Raw genomic sequence first — 21,406 nt, forward strand, 5'->3', positions numbered from 1 at the left:
TCAAGTAAGCGAGAGGGAGGTGAGGCACTTTGCACATCCTTGGCGCTCAGGTGGTGCTTATCGAGGGATGGAAAGGATGGAGGGACAGACAGTTGGGCGGACAGTGACTCAGCACATGAGATAGTGCACCCCTTGCTGACATGGCCCCCTTCTCTCCCCAGGAGCTCAGTGGGGCACCCGCCCTTCTTCCGTGAACAGGTGGGTCACAGAGGCATAGGTGCTGGCACCATGGTGTGCAACGTGGATGACCTGGACTTCCACCTGCCCTCACACGCCCAGGACATGCTGGACGGCCTGCAGCGCCTGCGCTCACAGCCCAAGCTGGCCGACGTCACGCTGCTGGTGGGCGGCCAGGAGCTGCCTTGCCACCGTGGCCTCCTGGCGCTGAGCAGCCCCTACTTCCACGCCATGTTTGCGGGCGACTTCGCCGAGAGCTTCTCCGCGCGCGTGGAGCTGCTGGACTTGGAGCCGGCCGTGGTGGCACAGCTGGTGGACTTTGTGTACACAGGCCGGCTGACCATCACGCAGGGCAATGTGGAGGCGCTGACGCGCACTGCCGCGTGCCTCCACTTCCCCGCCGTGCAGAAGGTCTGCGGCCGCTACCTGCAGCAGCAGCTGGATGCTGCCAACTGCCTGGGCATCTGTGAGTTCGGGGAGCAGCAGGGCCTGCTGGGCGTGGCTGCCAAGGCCTGGGCCTTCCTGCGGGAAAACTTCGAGGCTGTGGCACGAGAGGACGAGTTTCTGCAGCTGCCCCAAGAGCGGCTGGCCGCCTGCCTGGCCAGCGACCTACTGCAGGTGCAGCCAGAACAGAGCCGGCTGGAGGCCCTTCTGCGCTGGGTGCGTCACGACCCGCAGGCCCGGGCCCCCCACCTGCCTGAGCTGCTCGGCCTGGTGCACCTGGACGCCCTGCCGCAGCCCTGCTTGCAGCAGCTGCTGGCCTCGGAGCCGCTGATCCAGGCATCTGAGGCCTGCCAGGCGGCTGTGTCCCGGGGCCACAGCGCGGTGAGTGAGTGCGGGCAGCTCCCACCCTGGGGAGCAGAGAGAAGAGCCCTGTGAGTGTCCTAAAACCCGTTGTCATCAAGTTGATTTCGACTCATGACGACCCCAGGTGTTACAGGGTAGAGCCACTCCGTACGGTTTTCTTGGATATCATTTTATTTTTTTTAAAACAAAGCATCCGGGGGCCATGGCTTTGGGGTTCCTCCAGTCCCAGTCAAACCATTAAGTCTGGCCTGTTTACGTGAATCTGAGTTCCGCTCCACACTTTTCTCCTGCTCCGTCAGGGACTCTCTGTTGTGTTCCCTGTCAGGGTGGTCATTGGTGGTAGCCGGGTACCTTCTAGCTCTTCTGGTCTCAGGCTGATGGAGTCTCTGGTTTATGTGGCCCTTTTGTCTCTTGGGCTAATGTTTTCCTTGTATCTTTGGTGTTCTTCATTCTTCTTTGCTCCAAGTGGGTCGGGACCAATTGATGCATCCTAGTTGGCCACTTGCGAGATTTTAAGACCCCAGATGCCACTCACCAAAATGGGATGGAGAAATTTTCTTAATAAACTTTGTTATGCCAGTTGACCTAAATGTCCCATGAAACCATGGTCTCCAGACCCCAGCCCCACCTACTCCATCCCTCGAGGTGTTTGGTTGTGTTCAGGAAACGTCTTAGCGTTTGCTTTAGTCTGTTTGTGCTGACTTCCCTGTGTTGGCTGTAATCTTTATGGAGGCAGTTTGCCAGGCCTTTCTTCCATTGCACCATTGAGTGGGTTTAAACTACCAACCTTTAGTTTAGCAGTTGTGCAAAACATCTGCAGCTCCTAGGGACTGACTGGTGTCCTGGGTTGCTATAGCAAAAGACCACAAGGTAGTTGACTTCAAAGAGCAGGATGTATTGTCTCACAGCTCTGGAAATGATGTTTCGGACTTCAGTAGGCAGGGCTGTGCACTCTCAGTGGGTGGGGCCGTTACTCTAGTGGGCGAGGCTGTGAGTTCTCAGTGGGTGAGGCTGTGAGCTCTCAGTGGGCGGGGCCATGCACTCTCAGTGGGCAGGGCCATGCTCTCTGTGGACTCTAGGGGAAGACCTTCCCCTGTCTCTTTCAGCCTCTGTAGCCCCAGGCATTTCTTGATGTTCCTGATTTGTGGAGGGATCCTCACAGGGCATCTTCCTCCTGTGTGTCTCCCTGTCTGTGACTGTTGTTCCCTTTCATAAAACACCGCTCAGAGGGGGATAGAGTTAGGATCCACCCAACTCCAGCATGGCCTCGTTAACTGACAGCCAAAGAGTAGCCCTAACCCTAACGGGACCGCATTCACCAGTACAGGAGCTAGACCTCATCATAGCTTTTGGGGGGCCCAATTCAATCCATAACAGGAAACCCTGGAGACTCCACCTGCATAGTGGAGGAGAGGAAGGACTGAGCACCCCCAAGGTGCCCCCTAGCCTTGCAACTCTATCTGCCTTGGGCTAACCACTCCCTATGAGGGCACTACCACTCACCCCTCAAATGCAGGCATGCCCATGTGTGCCAGGCCCTGGGTGTGAGGGACAGAGGGACCTAGAAGTGATAAGACCAACCTCTGTCCTGAAGGAGCTACTGCTGAGTGGAACCACCCTTGCAAACAGGGCTCAGGCCAGCACTGGGGTCGGGGTTGGCAAGGGGAGGGGGACAGCCTCAGAAGGCTTGAGGGAGGCAGCATTTGAGCTGGGTGTTGAGGAGCGGGGCAGGAGAAAAAGGAGGAACCCATTCAGAAAATGCCACCTCCTGTCCTGGTGGCGTAGAGGAGCCCTGGTGGTGCAGTGGCTGAGAGCTTGGGTGCTGACCAAGCAGTTCAAATCCACCAGCCATTCCTTGGAAACTCTATGGGGCAGTTCTACTCTGTCCTATAGGGTCACTATGAGTCAGAATCAACTCAAAGGCAACAAGTTCTCTGGTGACAGGTGTGGAGGCCGGACCAGCATGGCAGCGGCCACCATCTACCTCCCAGGAATGCAGTTCAAGCATTTTCGGGACCAATTTCCTTTGTGCTGGCAGCGGGGCTGGATGAAGTGTCAGCGGAGTGTGGCTGAGAGGAGTGGTCAGCTGCTGGCCCCCTGCCCCAGGGCCCAAGTCTGAGGACAAAGATGTTGTTGAGGTGGATGGTTCTCAGGCCAGGTAGGGTGGGGTGCGCAATGTGCAAATAACTAATGTTGACCCCTGTCAGGCCTTGACCTCAGGGCTGGAGCCAGCTCTGGGGGCCCAGTAGGCCTAGTGGTGGGCAGTCCAGGCAGAGAAGGGTGGGGGTCCCAGGGCCCAAGGAGCTCTGGGCAGTGGCTTCACATGAACCAGCCACCCCAGTGGCTACCACTGGTCGCCCATCCTAGTGTGGTTTGCTCGGACACCAAGGAGCAGGGACTCTTGGGGGAAGGAGGGTCTGAGGAATCGGGACAGGTCAGTTTCAACTGTGGGTGCAGGTATACCTCTGAAAGGCATGTGGCGACTGCTTTGAGGGGAGGAGTTTCTCTCTCAGAGTGTACCGGGGCCAGTGGCCATCTCTCCACTGGGCTCAGAATGTGCTGCCATCATCAGCTCCATGACACACACGTATGCACATGTGTACACACACACGCACACACATGCACACTTGTGCACATGTACACCCACACATGCACATGTACATGCACACACGCATGCACACATGCACGTGCACATATATGCACGTGCACACATAAGCACACAAGTGCACACGTGCATGCACACATGCACACATACATGCACACACATGTGCACACACGCATGTGCACACGTGGACACACAATGTGCACTGCACACATGCACATACATGCACCCATGTGTGCTCACATATACACACAGGTGGAGGCCCACCCCACCCTACCCATGTGTATGTGACCCAGAGGAATGACCGTGGGCCCACAGCTGCCCCCCAAACATCCAGGAGGCCTGCCCAGTGCCCCGGAGCCCCTCTGACCCCAGCCCTCCTGGCCCGACAGGCACTGGTGCTCCCGCAGAAGCTAGAGGAGGTCCTGGTGGTGGTGGGCGGGCGGGCGCTGGAGGAAGATGAGGAGGCTGGTGAGGACCCTGAGCCCCGCCCTGGGAACTTCGCCTTCTACAACACCAAGGCCAGTGAGTAGCCCCCTGGGATGCCCAGCACTCGCCCCCCACCCCCGCACTGGAGCTGCTGGGCTCTGCTTGCAGGTGGAGCAAGGAGGAGGGGAGTTTTCTCCCTCTTCCTACAGCCAGAGTCCCACCTTGGGTCTTTTTTGGCCCCAGGGCCCGTGTAAAGGGTCCACCCACTGCTGCCCAGAGTATACCTTGTGGGAGGGTGGTCATGGGTGGGGTGGGCAGCCTGGTGGCTTCTTCTTCTTCGTGACCCTGCCCTATGGCTTCACGGGACCACAGCCCCACGGGAGAACAGAGGGTTAAGAAGGTGCAGGGGCTTCACCCTAGAAGGGGTGAGAGCTCAGGTTTAGGGTCACCCCAAGTGGGGTTCCAATTCTGGCCCTTGAGCAGGTCATGTCACCTCCCGGGGCCCCAGCTGCCTCATCTGTGAAATGGGGTATCTGGGGCCCCCTCACTGGTTAAGGTGCAGAGGCAGGGGCCGAGGCCAGGCAGCAGGGCTCTGGGGGGATTGGCTTTGCTGGCCTGAGGGAAGTTCTTGGAAGGCACCTATGAGGCTGCTGGGGTTCTGGGCCACCAGGCAGGTCGCCAGCCACCCCCATCCTGTCAGCGGCTGGCGGCTGCCCCGGTTAGGGGCTGACTTAGGGGCTGACGAGAGGGGATTTGGGGCTGACGTCAGGAGACAAGGTCTCCTGGCTGCACCGGGGAGCAGCTGTCCCACAGATCAGGCGGGGAGGGAGCGGCTGACAGGCAGAGGATGGTGGCTGCTGGGCAGTCCATCCTGGGGTGACACAGATATGAGTCAGGGGGACGCTCTGTCCTGCTCACGGTGCCAGCTTCACCGCGGTGCAGCCGGGCAGGCTCCCAGCGAGGCCCGGAACTCGGCCTATCCCGAAAACTGTTGTAAACAGCAAAGAGCCAAGTCCTCCTGGGGGAGCATACCCCAGGCCTCACATACCTTCTGGAACCTTCCACTTATAGGGCTTTAACCTTCTCACATTTACTGTCTGATTTTGTTTTTTTTTCACAGCATTCCTCACCTCTTGCCTCAGTTTACTCCGTGTAGCTCCATGAAGGCAGGTCTGCCTTGGTCCCTAATGACGATAGCAATAATAATCCTGGCAGTTACCGTGTGTGCCAGGTGCATCAGCTCAAGTAGCCCCCACACCACCCTGAGGGGTGAGATCACCCCCTTCTACAGACAGGGAAACTGAGGCTGAGCTTGTCCTAGGCCACACAGCTGGTACAGGATTTGAATCTGCATTGCCTGCTGCAAGGCCCATGTCTGACCCTACACGCCCCTGGCTGCCCAGAAACAGAGAAACTCAGGATGCCTGTATGAGTCAGGAAAGGAAAGAAGGAAGGAAGGAGGGAGGGACAAATGAAAGGAGGAAGGAAGGAAGGAGGGAGGGAGAAAATGAAAGGAGGGAGGGAGGGAGGAAGGAAGAAAGGAAAGGAAGAGGAAGGAAGGAAAGGAGGAGGGATGGAGGAGAGAGAGAGGAAGGGAGGGAGTGAGAAAGGAAGGAGGGAGGAGGGAGAGAGGAAGGGAAGGAGGAAGGAGAGAGGGAGGGTAGAAGGAAGGGAGCAGATAGGGAGAGAGAGAGGAAGTAGAAAGGGAGCAGGGAGGGAGGAAGGAGGGAGAGAGGAAGGGAAGGAGGAAGGAGAGAGGGAGGGTAGAAGGAAGGGAGCAGATAGGGAGAGAGAGAGGAAGTAGAAAGGGAGCAGGGAGGGAGGAAGGAGGGAGAGAGGAAGGAGAGTGGGAGGGAGGGAGGAAAGAAGAGAGAAGGAAGGAAAGAAAGAGGAAGGAAGAAAGGAAAGGAGGGAAGAAGGATGTTGTGTAGTCACTCACTAGTGGCACCTGCAGACAGGGCTGTGAGCCAGCTTCCCCATCTGTGATGTGGATCCTGATGCCGGGCTGAATGGTCCGTGTGGGGTCAGCAGGTCAGCTACAGAGTCAGAGTGAGACCTTGGCCTCTGGAGCCTGGGCTGCTGCTCTATACATTTGGGTACCATTAGTGTCCAGTTGGGTGTCAGGTTCCAGGGGGCGTTGTGGAGAGGCAGGGGCTGCGGTGAACACCAGACTGGCCTCTGGCCTCACCTGGGGTCCCAGGTGAATCCCTCTCCTCCACAGCTGGCTGCGTCACACTCAGCGAGGGGGACATTACCACCTGTCTTAGTCATCTAGTGTTGCTATAGCCAAAATACCACAGGTGGATGGCTCTAACAGACAGAAATTTATTCTCTCAGTCTGGGAGGCTAAAAATTCAAATTCAGGGTGCCAGGTCCAGGGGAAGGTTTTCTCTCTCTGTCAGCACTGGGGGAGGAGGGTCCTTGTCATCAACCTTTCCCTGGTCTAAGAGCTTCTCAGTGCAGGGACCCTGGTTCCAAAGGACACGCTTCCCTCCTGGTTCTTCATTCTTGGTAGTAGGAGGTTCCTCTCCTCTCTGCTGGCTTCTCTTTTATATCTCAAAAGAGATTGACTCAAAACACAACCTAATCCTGTAGATTGCATCCTGCCTCGTTAACATAACTGCCTCTAATCTTGCCTCATTAACATCACACAGGTTAGAGTTTATAACACGTAGGATAATCACATCAGGTCACAAAATGGAGAACAACCACACAATACTGGAATCCTGGCCTAGGGGACTGACACACATTTTGGGGGCACACAAGTCAATCCCTAACACTGCCCCACTGCAGGAAGAGGCTTGTGGGCTTCCAAGAAGGCCGGAGCCCGGTGGGAGCCCATCACCCTCACAGCCCTCTCCTCCCCGCAGAGCAGTGGATGGCACTTCCTGACTTCCCCGACTACCATAAGTGGGGCTTCTCGATGGCGGCACTGAACAACGACATCTACGTCACAGGTGGGCAGCCGCTGCCCTGCAGAGCCCGGTCAGGGGAAGCCACCTCTCCCAGAATTTTCCATTCTCATGAAAATGAGAATGTTTGAAGTCACGGACCACACGGGTGTGTCAGACTGTCCCGTGTGCACTGCTTGACATAGAACCCAGGGAGGGTCGACCCATTGTGCTCCCACCCCCAGGGGCTCCCCAGAAGGACCCGCTGACCAGGGCAGGGGGGTGCAATTTGCTGGAGCTCCTTGTGAGATCTGGCTGGGGAAAGCTTCCACTAATGGAATGCTAGAAACCACTGACCTTGCCCCCTTGTTTGTGGGGTCCGCGGGGAGCGGGCCAAGGTCATGCAGCAAGGCCGCACCCTCGAGAGCAAGGATCCCATCGTGGACATCTCTGCTTCCCATGGTCTCACCCTAGCCCAGCGCTTGGCAGCCCAGAGTGCATCCCAAATCACGGCCTGAAGGTCCCTGAATGGTGCAAATGGTGTGTGCTCGGCCAGTAAAACCGAGGCAGAAAGGCCTGGTGATCTGCTGCCATTAAAATTACAGTCAGCAAGACCCTATGGAGCAGTTCTACTTTGTCGCATGAGTCTCTTAAGTCACAAAACAATGACAAAATCAACAATGAAATCATAGCCTGGCGTGGGATATCCAGCTCCCGCTGGCCGGAGATCCCATGCTTGTGAGGGCCCCAGGTGGGCTGGTGGGTACACATAGCAGCTGCTGGACACCAAGGGGACAGAACCTCTCCCACAGGTGGCTCTAGGGGCACGAAGACAGACACCTGGTCAACCACACAGGCCTGGTGCTTCCCGCTGAAGGAGGTGGCCTGGAGGCCCGTGGCACCCATGCTGAAGGCCCGCACCAACCACGCCAGTGCCGCGCTCAACGGGGAGATCTATGCCATCGGTGGTGAGCCCTCCCCAGCCTCCCTGGGCTGCCCTTGGCAGGTCATGCAGCCACTTACCCTGCCCAGCCTGGGGGCGGGGGTCTCTCCTCCTGCAGTGACAGCCCCGTCTTGCCCTCATGGGCATGCACTCCGGTGGGAAAACCAGCCCCATACCTGGGCTTTGCCACCTGCTCCTGAGCTACCCACAGAGCTGCCCTGGGGTGATGCTGACGCTCTGGCCAAGGTCCCGACAGAGAAAACAGTGCATCTCCAAAAGGTGGCATCGGGACCTGGCCTCACACTGCCAGCTGTGCCCAGCCCACTGCCAGCTGTGCCCAGCCCACTGCCAGCTGTGCCCAGCCCACTGCCAGCTGTGCCCAGCCCACTGCCAGCTGTGCCCAGCCCACTTGCCCAGAACCTCAGCCACACTGAGCAGGTCTCCTCCTGGGGAGGCCCGGGGCACGGGGACTCCCCATGGGCCCCTTTGCTGTCACCTTCCTCTTCGCCCCTCCAAGCCTGAGGATGAGGTCCCTGCCTTATTCCCCCACCAGCACCCCAACACTTACAACAGGAGCTGCCCCAGGAGCACAGACCCAGCAGTTGGATGTTGCGCAGACCGGGGGAATGCATATGATCGAGCGAGCTCCCAATCCCAACGTTTCCCTCCTAGGGGTAACCAGCTGACCCTGCAGCCACCCCTCATCGCCCCATCTGGGCCCTTGTTCTCAGTGGGTGCATGTCCAGGGCCTCCCCTGAGCTAAGAGCACCTCGGGATCCCCAAGTTCTCCCAGAGGCCGAGGCCTGGGCCCAGGGAGAGGCAGGGTGTCCCCATAGCAAGACAGATCCCCGTTGTCACCTCCAGACCCCATGGGGGGGCAGCAGCAGGGTGGGAGGAGCCCAGGAGGGAACCGGGGATGTGACACTCGGTGGTTTATGACAAAGGTCCAGGTGGAGGCCTGAGCCTGCAGCCCCTTCCATCTCCTGGAATCCCTTCTCTCCTCCCCTCCTGGGGGTCAGGGGGCCCTCGGGCTTTCTGTAGGCTACACTCCCCACCCCCCACTTTCCTGGAGCCTCCCCTGTCCCCAGCTGGCTGCAGCCCTGTCCCTGTCTCGCAGGTACTACTCTGGACGTTGTGGAGGTGGAGAGCTATGACCCTTACACCAACAGCTGGACGCCCATCAGCCCAGCCCTCAAGTATGTCAGCAACTTCTCGGCTGCAGGGTGCCAGGGCCGGCTTTACCTGGTAGGGTCCAGCGCCTGCAAGTACAACGCCCTGGCCCTGCAGTGCTACAACCCAGTCACAGGTGCTCGGGGCTGGTGGGGGCACTGGGGGAGGGAGGGGACAAGAGACCTCCCTGCAACGCTACAACCCGGTCACAGGTGGTTGGGGGTGGGGGGGCACTGGGGGTACAGGGGAGAGCAGGGCCTACCAGACCCTCCCTGCAGGGCACAGCTCTATCAGAGGTGCATGGGGCTGCAGGACGAGCAGACACCTGGGGCAGGGGAGCCAGAAGCCCCCTCTGCAGTGCCAGAACCCTGGGGGACCTGGAGGACCTGGGGGGCCAGATGACAGGAAGACAGGCAGCCATGGCCACATGAGAGGTGGAGGGGCCAGTGGAAGATAGCAGGGGGCTGAAGGGTCAGGGGTCGAGAGGGTCCCCTCCATAGAACACAGCCCGTCACCACTTAGCTAGGCATCCCAGCCTAGAGGTACAGAGTGGCTGGGGGGACCTAGGGCCCCTTGCCTGTCCTGTCCAGGCCTCAGCACAAACCAACGACAAAAACAAAATCAACAATGGATGGAAGGCATTATGCTGAATGAAATTAGCCAGCTGCAAAAGGACAAATATTGTATAAGACCACTATAATAAGAACTCGAGAAATGGTTTAAACAGAGAATATTCCTTGATTGTTACGAGGGGAAGGAGGGAGGGAGGGAGTAGGGTATTTGCTAATTAGGTAGTAGGTAAGAACTACTTTAGGTGAAGGGAAAGATAACACACAATACAGGAGAGGTCAGCACAACTGGACTAAACCAAAATCAAAGAAGTTTCCTGAATAAACTGAATGCTTTGAAGGCCAGTGTATCAGGGGCGGGGGTTTGGGGACCACGGTTTTAGGGGACATCTAAGTCAACTGGCATAATAAAATCTATTAAGAAAACATTCTGCATCCCACTTTGGAGAGAGGTATCTGGAGTCTTAAATGCTAGCAAGCAGCCATCTAAGATGCATGAATTGGTCTCAACCCACCTGGAGCAAAGGAGAATGAAGAACACCAAAGACACTAGGTAATTATGAGCCCAAGAGACAGACAGGGCCACATAAACCAGAGACTACACCAGCCTGAGAACAGAAGAACTAGATGGTGCCCGGCTACCACAGATGACTTCCCTGACAGGGAACACAACAAAGAACCCCTGAGGGAGCAGGAGAGCAGTGGGATGCAGACCCCAAATTCTCATAAAAAGACCAGACTTAATGGTCTGACTGAGACTGAGAATGACCCCAGAGGTCATGGTCCCCAGACCTTCTGTAAGCCCAAGAAAGGAACCATACCCAAAGCTAACTCTTCAGACAGGGATTGGACTGGACTATGGGATAGACAACGATACTGGTGAAGAATGAGCTTCTTGGATCCAGTAGACACATGAGACTACACTGGCATCTCCTGTCTGAAGGGGAGATGAGAGGGTAGAGTGGGTCAGAAGCTGGCCAAATGGACACGAAAAGAAATAGAGGTGGGAAGGAGTGTACTGTCTCATTAAGGGGAGAGCAGTTAGGAGTACATAGCAAGGTGTTTATAAATTTTTGTATGAGAGTCCAACTTGATTTGTAAACTTTCACTTAAAACACAGTAAAAATTAAAAAAAAAAAAAATCTACAACGGGACTGGGGCAGGGTGTCCAGGCAAGGTAGCTAGGAAACCTGGGTCCTGAAAGGCACCTGGCCACCTCCTCTGCCTGTAACTGGTCTCATGGCTGGCTCTGGACTTGGGCTAGTCTTGCCCTTGCTGGCAAGGTGGTCTTCCTGGCCAGAGTCTTACCTTGTTCTGTCCTCTGGACCCACCTCGAAGCATGGGTAGAAGGAGCTATGAGCAGACGTGTGCCAAGTGCCCATGAGACCCCAGGGTCCAAGCAGGGCCCACCTGGTCCCTGAGCCAGAGGGAGGCAGCTAAGGTGGAGGCCTCAGGCTCAGAGTCAACCCCAGTCAAGGTGGGGCAAATGGGGGGCCAGGCCAAGTCCTCCAAGCCCCCTGAAGCCCTCTCCCTGGGACAACACTCCGAGGGACATCTGTACCCAATCAGCCTCTCACCTGTCAGCAGCCCTCCACCTTCCAGAGAAAGCAGGTGAGATGGAGGCTCTGGGAGTCAGTCCTGTGGGACCCTCACAACCGCACACAGGCAAGGAGACTGAGGGTCAGAGGGGTCCCTGCCCGAGGTCACTCAGAGGACAGTTTTTCCATGCCTGGTGTCTCCCAATCTTTGCTTGGAGGAGACCCCCAGGGCAGTGGAGGTGGGTGAGGGTCTCCCCAGTGCTGCACCCCTAGAGTCTCTGTATCCCCACAGATGTGTGGAGCGTGATCGCCTCGCCCTTCCTCCCCAAGTACCTGTCCTCCCCCCGCTGCGCAGCACTGCAGGGCACTCTCTACCTCATTGGGGACAACACCAAGAAGGTCTATGTGTATGACCCCGGGGCCAACCTGTGGCAGAAGGTAGGCCTTGTTTGCAGGGAGCAGGGTCACCCTCCCTTGCCCCCTGGTGGTGAGGCCCACCAATCAGGGGCACCCATCGGGGATTCCAAATGCCCCGGGAGCAGACTGGGGACTGCCGGGGGCCCTGGAGGTTTGTGCATAGCTGGGGGGGGGGTGGTGGGGGCGGCAGTGAAGGTGAGGTGGGAACAAAGCAGTGCAGGGTCAGGGCCTCTGGGAGGATGGGGAGGGTAGACGGGTGGAGGAGCACTCTCATCCCACGCACCCCATCTTCCCTGAGGGGTGACCAGCAGGAGCAGAGCCAGCTCCACCTGCAGGGGGGTGCAACAGGACAGCCATGGACTCACAGGGCTGCGGCCACGTCCTGCTGTGGACAGGGACTGGCTCTGGAGGTAGTCAGGCGAGGGGACCCCTGTGTGGAGCGTCCCCCAGCCCGCAGCACCATATCAGGCAGGGAAAGGGAGGTGGCATCTCTGGAGATGGACCCCGGACCCCAGACACCAGCCCTGGATTTCCTCTTGGAGCAGCTTCCCTGGAGGAGCGTTGGCACCAGGTGCCCCCAGGACAGGCCTCAGCACCAAGCAGGGCTCACTGGGCCTGGCCCACCTGCTCCCAGGAAGTGACACCCCATCCTGCAGCCACACCAGGGGGACACCTGGGCTCTGCACCCTGCTGCCCACAGCTGTCCCTAGCGTCAGCGCTCAGCTGGCCCATTACCATGGCGAAGCAGGTGCAGGCTGGGTCCTGCCAGCGGTGCTTTCTTCCTGGGCCATGGCAGCCATCCCCTAGGCCAGCACCCCTGCTCCTGGCCAGAGCCACAGCAGAGATGGTGCTACTGTGCCCGCTCTGGGCCTGGGTGCTATTCCCCCTGTACTTGTCTTCATGTGGAGGTCCATCCTGGTGCTCCCCTCTGGCCCACCCAGACTCTTCCAGAAGGCCCATGTTCCCCTCCAGCCTCACCCCACAACCCTTCTCCAGGGCACTCCTGAGGACATGGCCAAGCAATGGGTGCAAGGGCCGATGAGGGCCCTTGGGGTGGGCAGTGCACAGGCCTTTCTGTGTGTCTGTGGGGCAGAGCCACTTCTGTCTTCTCTGAGAGCAGCCATGAGGCCGAAGACCCTGGGAGGCCACTCCAGGCTCAAGGCTCAACGCTCCCACGCCCCACTCCCCAACTTCAGAGATGGGCAAATGTGGGCCTGGGGCCCCAGAGCTAACCTGCAAGATGCTGATTGGGGAACAGAGCAGTTGGGTTCCCCTTTAGGGACAGACTGAAGGGCTTCTGCGTTGGGGTAGGGATGTGGAGCTGCAGGGAGGAAGGGTGAGCTCCACCCGTGGGCACCGACTGCCCCACCCCCCACTGCCTGCTGACCCTGACCCCCATCCAGGGGCACCAGTCACCCTGGCCCCTTACTGCCCACCGGCCCTGATAACCACATCCCTCGCTGCTCATTGGCCCTGATGCCCCCATACCTCGCTGCCCACTGGCCCTGACCTCCCATCCCTCACTGCCCACTGGCCCTGACCCCCACTCCTCCCACTTCCTGCTGGCCCTCACCCCCCATCCTTCACTGCCTGCTGGCCCTAACACTCCATCCCTCACTGCCCATTGGCCCTGACCCCCCCATCCCTTGCTGCCAGCTGGTCCTGATCCCCCATCCCTCACTACCCACTGGCCCTGACCCCCACCCCGCCCGCAGGTGCAGTCCCTGCACAGCCTGCATGAGAACGGTGCGCTGGTACCCCTGGGGGATGCTCTCTACGTGACGGGCGGCCGCTGGCAGGGCATGGACGGCGACTACCATGTGGAGATGGAGGCGTATGACCGCACGCGCGATGTCTGGACCCGCCACGGCGCCCTGCCCCGCCTCTGGCTCTACCATAGCGCCTCGGCGGTCTTCCTGGACGTGGCTCAGTGGACCCAGCCCTTCGGTGGTGCCCTGGAGCACTAGTGAAGGGGCTCCAGGCTGTAGGGTTCTCAAGCAGCTGCTCCCCACCAGAGGAGGGGCTGCCAAGGCCCCCACCCTGAATGGCCCCTTTCTTTTTTGCTGGTTTGTTCCCTTGGAGCTATGTGTCCCCCAGGGGCTCAGTTGGGCTCTGGCCCCCAGAGTAACCACGGGTCAGCTCGGAGAATGCAGCTTGGTCCTGAAGGTGCCACACCAAGCTGTACAACAGGTGCATGCATGAAGTCTGGGTGTCTGCCCACTGTGAGACACAGCCCTCCTGCCCTCAGGGTCCTAGGCTGAAGAAAGCAGGGTCAGGTAGGAAAGTGTGCTCTGAGGGCTAGCTGTCCCCAGCTCAGTCCCACCAGGACCTCCAGAGGAGCTGCACAATGACACGGAGGGGCCCGGGATGCTGAGGCCACGGGGGTCAGCAGGTCAGGAAGGGCCTGGGTGGGCAGCACTAGGCCTGGATACACCATATGGCCTCGGCCCCTGCCTCCCCTCTAGGGGCTCGAACTCCCCATCTACCGCACTAGGGCCCAGCTGGGGGCTTTCAGCTGGCCCTCCCAGCCCCCTGTGTTGGCGCTGGGCTCCTGTGTCACCCCTAGGAGGGCAGCAGACACAGAGGCACTAGGAAGGAGGTGGGGGGAGGTCTGGGACATGCGGCCTCTGCCTGGGTGTGGGGCGGGGCTGAACTGGGGACAGGGCCATCAAGGGTGGTGATGGGGACGGGTGTTCCTGGGCCAGTAGCTTCCCCGTTTCTTGAAGAGGTTGGCTTCTCAGCAAAGATCCTTCATCTGGAAGGAATTGCCCCAGCAGCTGAGGCCCACCGGGAATTCTAGGGGCCTATAGGATCCTCCCACCGCACTGGCATGGATCCCAGGGGCTCAGGCAGCCCCAGAGCCCGAGCCGTGACTGAGGTTCAATGCAGAGCTGGCTTAGCACCCCCTCTTTCCTTCTTAGTGAGCTGAGCAATAAAGGACCCCCACTGGGTGCCAAATGGCAGACCTGCTTTGTCACCAGCTCCCTCAGAGTGCAGGCTGGGTCCTGGATCCCAGCCTGGATCCAGCTCTGACTCTCCAAGCTCTGGGTGCCTCCCACCTTCCCTGGATCTGGATGTCCTCTCCAGGGCCAGCTGCAGCCTCCCCCAAAACCCCATCAAGCCCAGAGGAGCCCCCGGCACCCCTGCACTCTGAGGAGAGCATTGGAGGGCCAGGAGTCCTTGGGTCCTTCCAGCCTCTGAGGTCAAGATGCTGTTTCCTCCAAACCTGGCTTCCCAGACACGTTCCTAGTGGGAGAAGTGAGTTGGCCCCCAAGACCCAGACGGAGCCCCCAAAGAGACTATCCCCATTTACAGTCACTCTCACTTCCCTTTCCCTAGCCCCTGGCAACCACGAACCTGCTTTCTGTCTGTATGGGTTCACCTCTTCCGGGCATTTCATATAAAGGGAATCATACAGTACGGGGCCTTCGTGACTGGCCTCTTTCACTCAGCACCACGGGTTCGAGGTTCTGCCGTGTTGTAGCATGTGTCAGGACTCCGTTCCTTTTTATGGGCATACCAGGTTTTTGTATCTATTTTTATCTATTCATATTCATCTGTTGGTGGACGTTTGGGCTGTTTCCACCTTTGGCTGTTGTGAATTGTACTGCGGTGAAGATTCATACACAAGTATTAGAATAACTGTTTTTAATTCTTTGGGTATATACTTGGGAATGGAATTTCTGGGTCACGTGGTAGTTCAAAGGGAGCTCTCGTGGTGCAGTGGATAAGCACTCAGCTGCTAGCCAAAAGGCCGGAGGTTTGAACCCACCAGCAGCTACTCCGGAGAAAGTCTGTAAAGAATACGGCCTTGGAAACCCTATGGGGCAGTTCCACTCTGTCCTATAGGGCCGCTATGAGTCGGAATTGACGCAACGGCAACCGGTTTTATTTTTTATGGTAATTCTATATTTAACTTTTTTTGTAATTTATTGTGGTAAAAATATATATAACAAAAACAGTTGCCAATTCAACATTTTTTTAGATGCTTTAATGACCTGATTTTTTCCGGGGGGCGGGTGTGTGTGCACTTTTGTATTAGCGTGGTAAACACATACATGACAGATCGCTCGCCTTCTCACCATTCTTCGCCTGTACAGTTCAGTGACTTTAGTTATATTTACTCTGTTTTCAGCCGTCACCATTGCCTGTTTCCAGGTTTTCCCGTCCCCCTTAGCAGAAGTCAGTGTTCCCTAAGCAGTGAGTCCCCCTCTTCCCCTCCCTCCTGCCCCTGGCAACCACTAACAAACTTTGGTTTCTCTACACTTGCCTACGGTAGATATTTCAAGTAAGTGGGATCGTACCAATTTTTGTCCCTTTGTGACTGATGTATTGCCATCAGCATAATGTTTTCAAGGCTTTTCAGGTTGTAGCATGCATCAAGGCTTTGTTTCTTTTTATGGCTGAGCAATATTTCATTTTATGTATGCACCACAATCTATCTATTCATCCACTGGGGGACACCTGGGTTGTTTCCACCCTTTGGCTGTTGCGAATCATGCTGCCGTGAACATTCATATACAAATATTGAACACCTGTGTTCAGCTTTTTTGGGCATATACCTAGGAATGAAATTACTGGGTCATACGGTAATTCTATGTTTTTTTTTTTTTTAATGTTTTATTGTGGTAAAATATACGTATAATAAAACATTTGCCAAGTCAACATTTTTTACATGTACAATTCACTGGCATTGATCACGTTCATCACACTGCCACCGTCACCACTGTCCATTTCCAAATTATTCCACCACCATTCACAGAAAGACTCTGCTTTTCCCCTATACTTAACTTTCTGAGGAACCATTTAAGTGTTTTGCACAGTGGCTGCACCATATGACATTTTAGAGCAATGCACAGGAGTTCCTGTTTCTCTACAACCTCGTTAACGTTTGTTGTTGTCTGCTTTTATTATCATTAGAGCCATTCTGGTGGGTATGAAGCTGTGTCTCATTGTGGTTTTGACTTGCATTTTTCTGATGGCGAATGATGTTGAGCATCTTTTCAGCCTTACCGCGTACCCATGAGCAGATTGTCCATTCCTATATCTTCTTTGGAGAAATGTCTATTCAAGTTGTTTTGATCACAACCATATTTTAGAATGTGATTCTTACAAAATGGCAGAAACCTTTGAAAGGAGCCACCAGTATCTACCCTCTTGCATTGAAATGAGGGGTGGTCTGAAGACCCATTTTTTAAATTTCTCTACACAGAACATGGAGACAATTAGCAGAAAGCAACCCAACAGACCCTCTGGGTAAAGCGAGAGACGACTCTTCCTGTTAAAGCTGTCCAGGCACCGGGGCATGTTCTCAGCGCCTGGCCCTGTGCCGGGCATGGAGCAGGAACAGAGTAAAGGTTAGGGCTCTGATTTGAGCCTGTGTGAGTTCTTCGGAGCTGCTGGCCTCCTGTTGAGGGGGCTGAGTCTGGAGGAGCGGTTTTGTCTCCTGGCTCTGTGACCTCGGGCCAGTCCCAAGGTCTGAACCTCAGTTTCCTCATCTGTACATTGGGGATAAGCACATAATTTGAGAATTCGATGACGTCATGTGCCTGGTAGGCCTAGTGACCAGCACAGGCTGCCAGCCTGTCCACCGGAAGGCCACACACAGCTGACTGCAGCCCCCACTGTTTGTGGGGACAAAGGAGTGTCCATTCCCATGACTTCATCGGCAACCGGCCTTCCTCTGGAGGAAGGGAGAAGAGTGGGAACAGCTCAACAGCATCACACTGCTGGGAAGCCCAGGCCCGGCTGTGACATGAGGGCCCAAGAATGAGGATTAGATTTCAGCCAGGCGTGAAGGCGCGTGGGGAGCCACCACGCTCTCCGGACGATCGCTGAGGACTTCCACCCTGGGAGGAATTCACTCATCCCAAATGCTGCCCTGCTTCTGAACCTGTGGGCATGGCTGCAGGAGCAAGGGGGTCCAGTGCAACCAGAACCCCGTTTCTGGGTGACCCTTGCTCTCCTCTGAGTAGAAGGCACTTTGAAAAGTAACACAGCACACCCACAGTCCCCGCTGGCCTGCCCTGGCCCCTGTGTCATCACCACAAGATAGTGTTACAGGGGCCTCACCGGGACCAGAACCGATTTGATTTGGGCCCTCCAGCAGGCAGGACCCATGACATCACTAAATTGTTCACTGTTTGGGAACATAACTGTTTTTCACATGGCAACGGCTCCCATCCTCCACGCTGTCCTCACGTGGGCAGTGGCACCCACTGTGAGACGGAAATGACGGCACACTCTCAGCTTAGGGATCATGCTCCCCAAATCAGGTCCCCCAATCCAGCACGTCCCCTCCCCTGTGTTGCCAAAGCTGACAGAGCCTGAGTCTCACCTTCCCGGGGCAACAAGTCAGGCAGACAGCCTCTGGCCCTGAAGGCACCATGCCCCAAGCCCCAGTGGTCAGAACCCAGGCTGGTGACCCAGCAGCGGCCCCCCAGCAGCCTGGTCCATGCGGGGATGAGCATCCCAGGCCGCCTTCCTCCTGGCCTTGCCTGCTCACACCTCCCCTGTGAGCCAGAGCCCAGCGTGGCTATGAGGTCTCAGGCCGAATGCTGTTATTATGCCCACTTTATAAAGCAGCAAACTGAGGCTCAGACGACCAAGCACCTAATGGCCCCAGATGTGTCCTCCTCCAAAGCCACAGGCAACTTTTACCCCACATGGTCGTGAGGGGACAGGGTTTGCTGAGCAGACCCGCTGTGGGGTCTGTCCTGGGCTCCGAGGCTCAGGAGGTTGGTGGTTGTGCAGGCTGTAGGCACCTCCCCCTTATGTGGTGTTGGAGGCCTAGAAGGACCCTCGCTGCTCAGACCCAAGGGCACAGGAGCTTTAACCCCAGCTCACTGGAGAGAAAACCAAGGCCGCAAGAAGCCCTGGGAGGAGCAGACCACAGCTGGTGGGCCTTGCCCCAGCTCCAAGGCTGAGCCCCTTCCCTCTGCCCATGTCGGCCTGCCCCAGTGGCTTTCCCCAGGGGACAGAGCTCTGCGGACCAGAAACTGGCCACACCTGCTTCCCCAGGCTCCCTCCCAGCCCACACTTGTCCTGGGCACGCCCACTGCCAGACCCCCAGAAAGGAGCCCACACTTGTGGGAAACCCGTTTGGCTTAGGGAAAGGTCAGGGCCGCATTTCCTTCAAAGAAGTGCCTCTTTGTTACTTTTAAGCTCATCACAAAGTAGGTCATATTTAGCACCAACTTTTTTTTTTTTTTTTTAGAACAGGAAGGGGAAACCCCAGTGGCATGGCGGTTAAGAGCTCAGCTGCTAACCAAAAGGTTGACAGTTCGAATCCATCAGGTGCTCCTTGGAAACCCTATGGGGCAGTTCTACTCTGTCCTTTAAGGTCACTGTGAGTTGGAATCCACTCTGTGGCAACGGGATTTTTTCTTTTTTTTTAGAACAGGAAGGAGAGGGCAGTGGTGGTTCAGCGGTAGAATTCCCACCTTCCATACAGGAGACCCTGGCTCAGCTCCTGGCCAGCGCACTTCAGGTGCAGCCACCACCCACCTGTCAGCAGGGGCTGCGTGTCGCTCTGACGCTGAGCAGGTTTCAGTGGTGCTTCTGGACTAAGGCAGACTAGGAAGAAAGGGCTGGTGATCTACTTCTGAAAATCAGCCAGTGAAAACCCCGTGGAGCACAACAGTCTGATCCATAACCAATCATGGGGCTGGTGAAGGATCAGGCAGCCCTTGTGTTCAGTTGTACGTGGGCTTGCCATGAGTCCGGGGCCGACTCAGCAATAACAACTAGCACAGGAAGTACCCAAATGAGCAAAATGTGTGGTTGTGAAGATATGACTGTACCACATGGGCCAGGCAGCCTGACCCTGGCGCTAAGCCCAGCTCTGCCTCCGTGGCTGTGTGTCCCTGGGCAAGTAACAGTGCACCTTTGCAGACACTGGAAGGTCCTGTTCTCAGAGCTTTGTCCCCTGAGGGCAGCGGAGTGGCAGGTTTCAGCAAGAGAGAACAATCCACACTGGGTGCCCTGTGGTTCACAGATAAAGTTCCCAAGTAACCTTGAAGCCCACGCCCAGCACATAGAACAAGGTTATGACAAAGTCGCCCACCCCAGGCTTCCTTCCCCCACCACCCCCCTCCCGGAGAAATCCTTCCTTCTCCTTTACCACCACGCTGACAGTACGCCTGCGTTCGAAAGGGAGCATCCTTACTTGTGACAAAGATGCTGAGTTTTTGCTTGACAGAATAAGTCCAAATGGTTTGTTGAGTGTGTGTTCCTCAGGGTTTCTCAGGTCTGTTCTTGGAGATTTGCAATTTCTGTAGGAATTTATCCTTTTTTTTTTGTATCATTGATAAATTAAAAAAGAAAAATTTTTTAAACCAGGTTTTAAAGATAGAACTCCTCTTTTGCAATTCTAATTTGCCACCGAAAGACATCTCCACAGAAGTCTACGGGACACACTGACCCCTGGCGGGATGGGGGGACGAATTTTCAGGGTGAGCAGGGTATTTTTTTCCTTTAAAACCCCCTTCCCCAGACTGCAGCACCATCCTAAGGGACAAGATGAGGACTCACACAGAATAGTTAACTTCGATACCATGCTTTTTCTGAATTGTAGAATATTTCCTGTTTTCACTCCATCCACTGCACTAAGCAACCTGCATCCGATCAGGTGAGCGCCTAAAGGCCCCAGATGTGTCCTCCTCCAAAGCCTGGGCCAGGAGAGCGCCGGGGCGAAGGTGGGGCTTTTCGGCTGAGGATGAACCTGGGCGCCTCCTCCCCAGCCTGGGAGCCACAGCCCCTGCTGGTCCCCGGAGCTTCTCTTCAGTCCCCGAGTCCACTCTGGGAGTTGCAGCCCGAGGCCTCCTATCCCTACGCGGCTTGTCTTAGAAGGGATGAAAATCATGGCTTTTTTATCTATATAATTTATTTTATTTTTGTTGTTGTTGAGAATATACACAGCAGAATGTGCGCCAATTCAGCAATTCCTATATGTACAATTCGGTGACATTGATCACATTCTTCAAGCTGTCTGAACATTCTCACCTTCCTTTCCCGAGTTGTTCCTCCCACATTAAGATAAACCAACTGCTCCCTAAGTTTCCTATCTAACCTTTCAAGTTGCTATTGTCAATTTGATCCCATAAGAGTCGGAATCGACTCGACGATGACACTGGGTTTCTGGGTTAGGCAATTCTTCAGAAGAGAACAATGCTCAGGGCAGGCATTCTTTACTAATTGAGCCAAACTATTGTTTGGTTTAAAGAAGACTTCAGATAATAGCTTTGGTTTAGGTTTAAAGATTATCTCAGAGCAATAGTTTCTGGGGTTCATTCAGCCTCAATGGCTCCAGAAATTCTGGATTCTATGAGAAATTTCAGTTCTGTTCCACATTTCTCCCCTTTTTGATCAGGACCCATTTATAGCATCTTCAGAAAATCATTGCTTTGCAGCACTGGTGGTAGACATTTGGAAGTTGCGTTTCCCCAGCTGTGGTCCCACTGAATGAAGGCAGCTCCAGGGAAAGGGCACAGAGAGCTCATCGCTACCTACCTGCATGGTACTTTCCTTTCAGCAGGAGAGACAGGCAGGCGGAGGGTACAAATGAGGCAGGGCCTGGGTTCAGGCCAGGTGCTGGCTCTTTATAGGGAGGGGCACCTGGAGGCCTCTCTGCAACCTGTGGGGTCCCGCACCACCCCAGGGCAGGAGGGGGGCCCTGCACTGGCCCCGGTGGCCACCTGGTAGCCTGGTTCCTGGCCGGGTTTGCTCCGCATGGCTCCATGGTGGACAGTCCTCTCTACCCAGGGCCTGGCCCACCCCCAGCATTGTGGGGTGGCTGCCAGGGATAGGGGCAGGCTCTGTGCAGCCCTGGCCCCTGCAAGTGAGCCCAGGTGAAGGACAGAGTA

At 56.2% G+C, this 21,406-nt stretch overlaps 1 protein-coding gene across 1 annotated transcript; it reads left to right on the forward strand.

Annotated features, from left to right (window-relative positions):
• The first annotated feature begins 228 nt into the window (after positions 1–228).
• Positions 229–13,510, forward strand: KLHL30 (kelch like family member 30). The gene is made up of 7 exons (XM_049888864.1): positions 229–1,002; positions 3,979–4,111; positions 6,886–6,972; positions 7,719–7,874; positions 8,967–9,155; positions 11,419–11,564; positions 13,259–13,510. The coding sequence occupies exons 1-7, from the start codon at positions 229–231 to the stop codon at positions 13,508–13,510; spliced, it is 1,737 nt and encodes a 578-aa protein (XP_049744821.1).
• The last annotated feature ends 7,896 nt before the right edge of the window (positions 13,511–21,406 follow it).

Source organism: Elephas maximus, chromosome 6 (genome assembly GCF_024166365.1).
Source record: "Elephas maximus indicus isolate mEleMax1 chromosome 6, mEleMax1 primary haplotype, whole genome shotgun sequence".
Taxonomy (NCBI): Eukaryota; Metazoa; Chordata; class Mammalia; order Proboscidea; family Elephantidae; genus Elephas; species Elephas maximus.

Bases quoted from the DNA above. Each gene is read 5' to 3' on its own strand.
- KLHL30 (XM_049888864.1), top strand. From the start codon at position 229: ATGGTGTGCAACGTGGATGACCTGGACTTCCACCTGCCCTCACACGCC. The intron at 7,875-8,966 runs GTGAGCCCTCCC...CCTGTCTCGCAG, and splicing joins GGAGATCTATGCCATCGGTG to GTACTACTCTGGACGTTGTG. The intron at 9,156-11,418 runs GTGCTCGGGGCT...GTATCCCCACAG, and splicing joins GTGCTACAACCCAGTCACAG to ATGTGTGGAGCGTGATCGCC.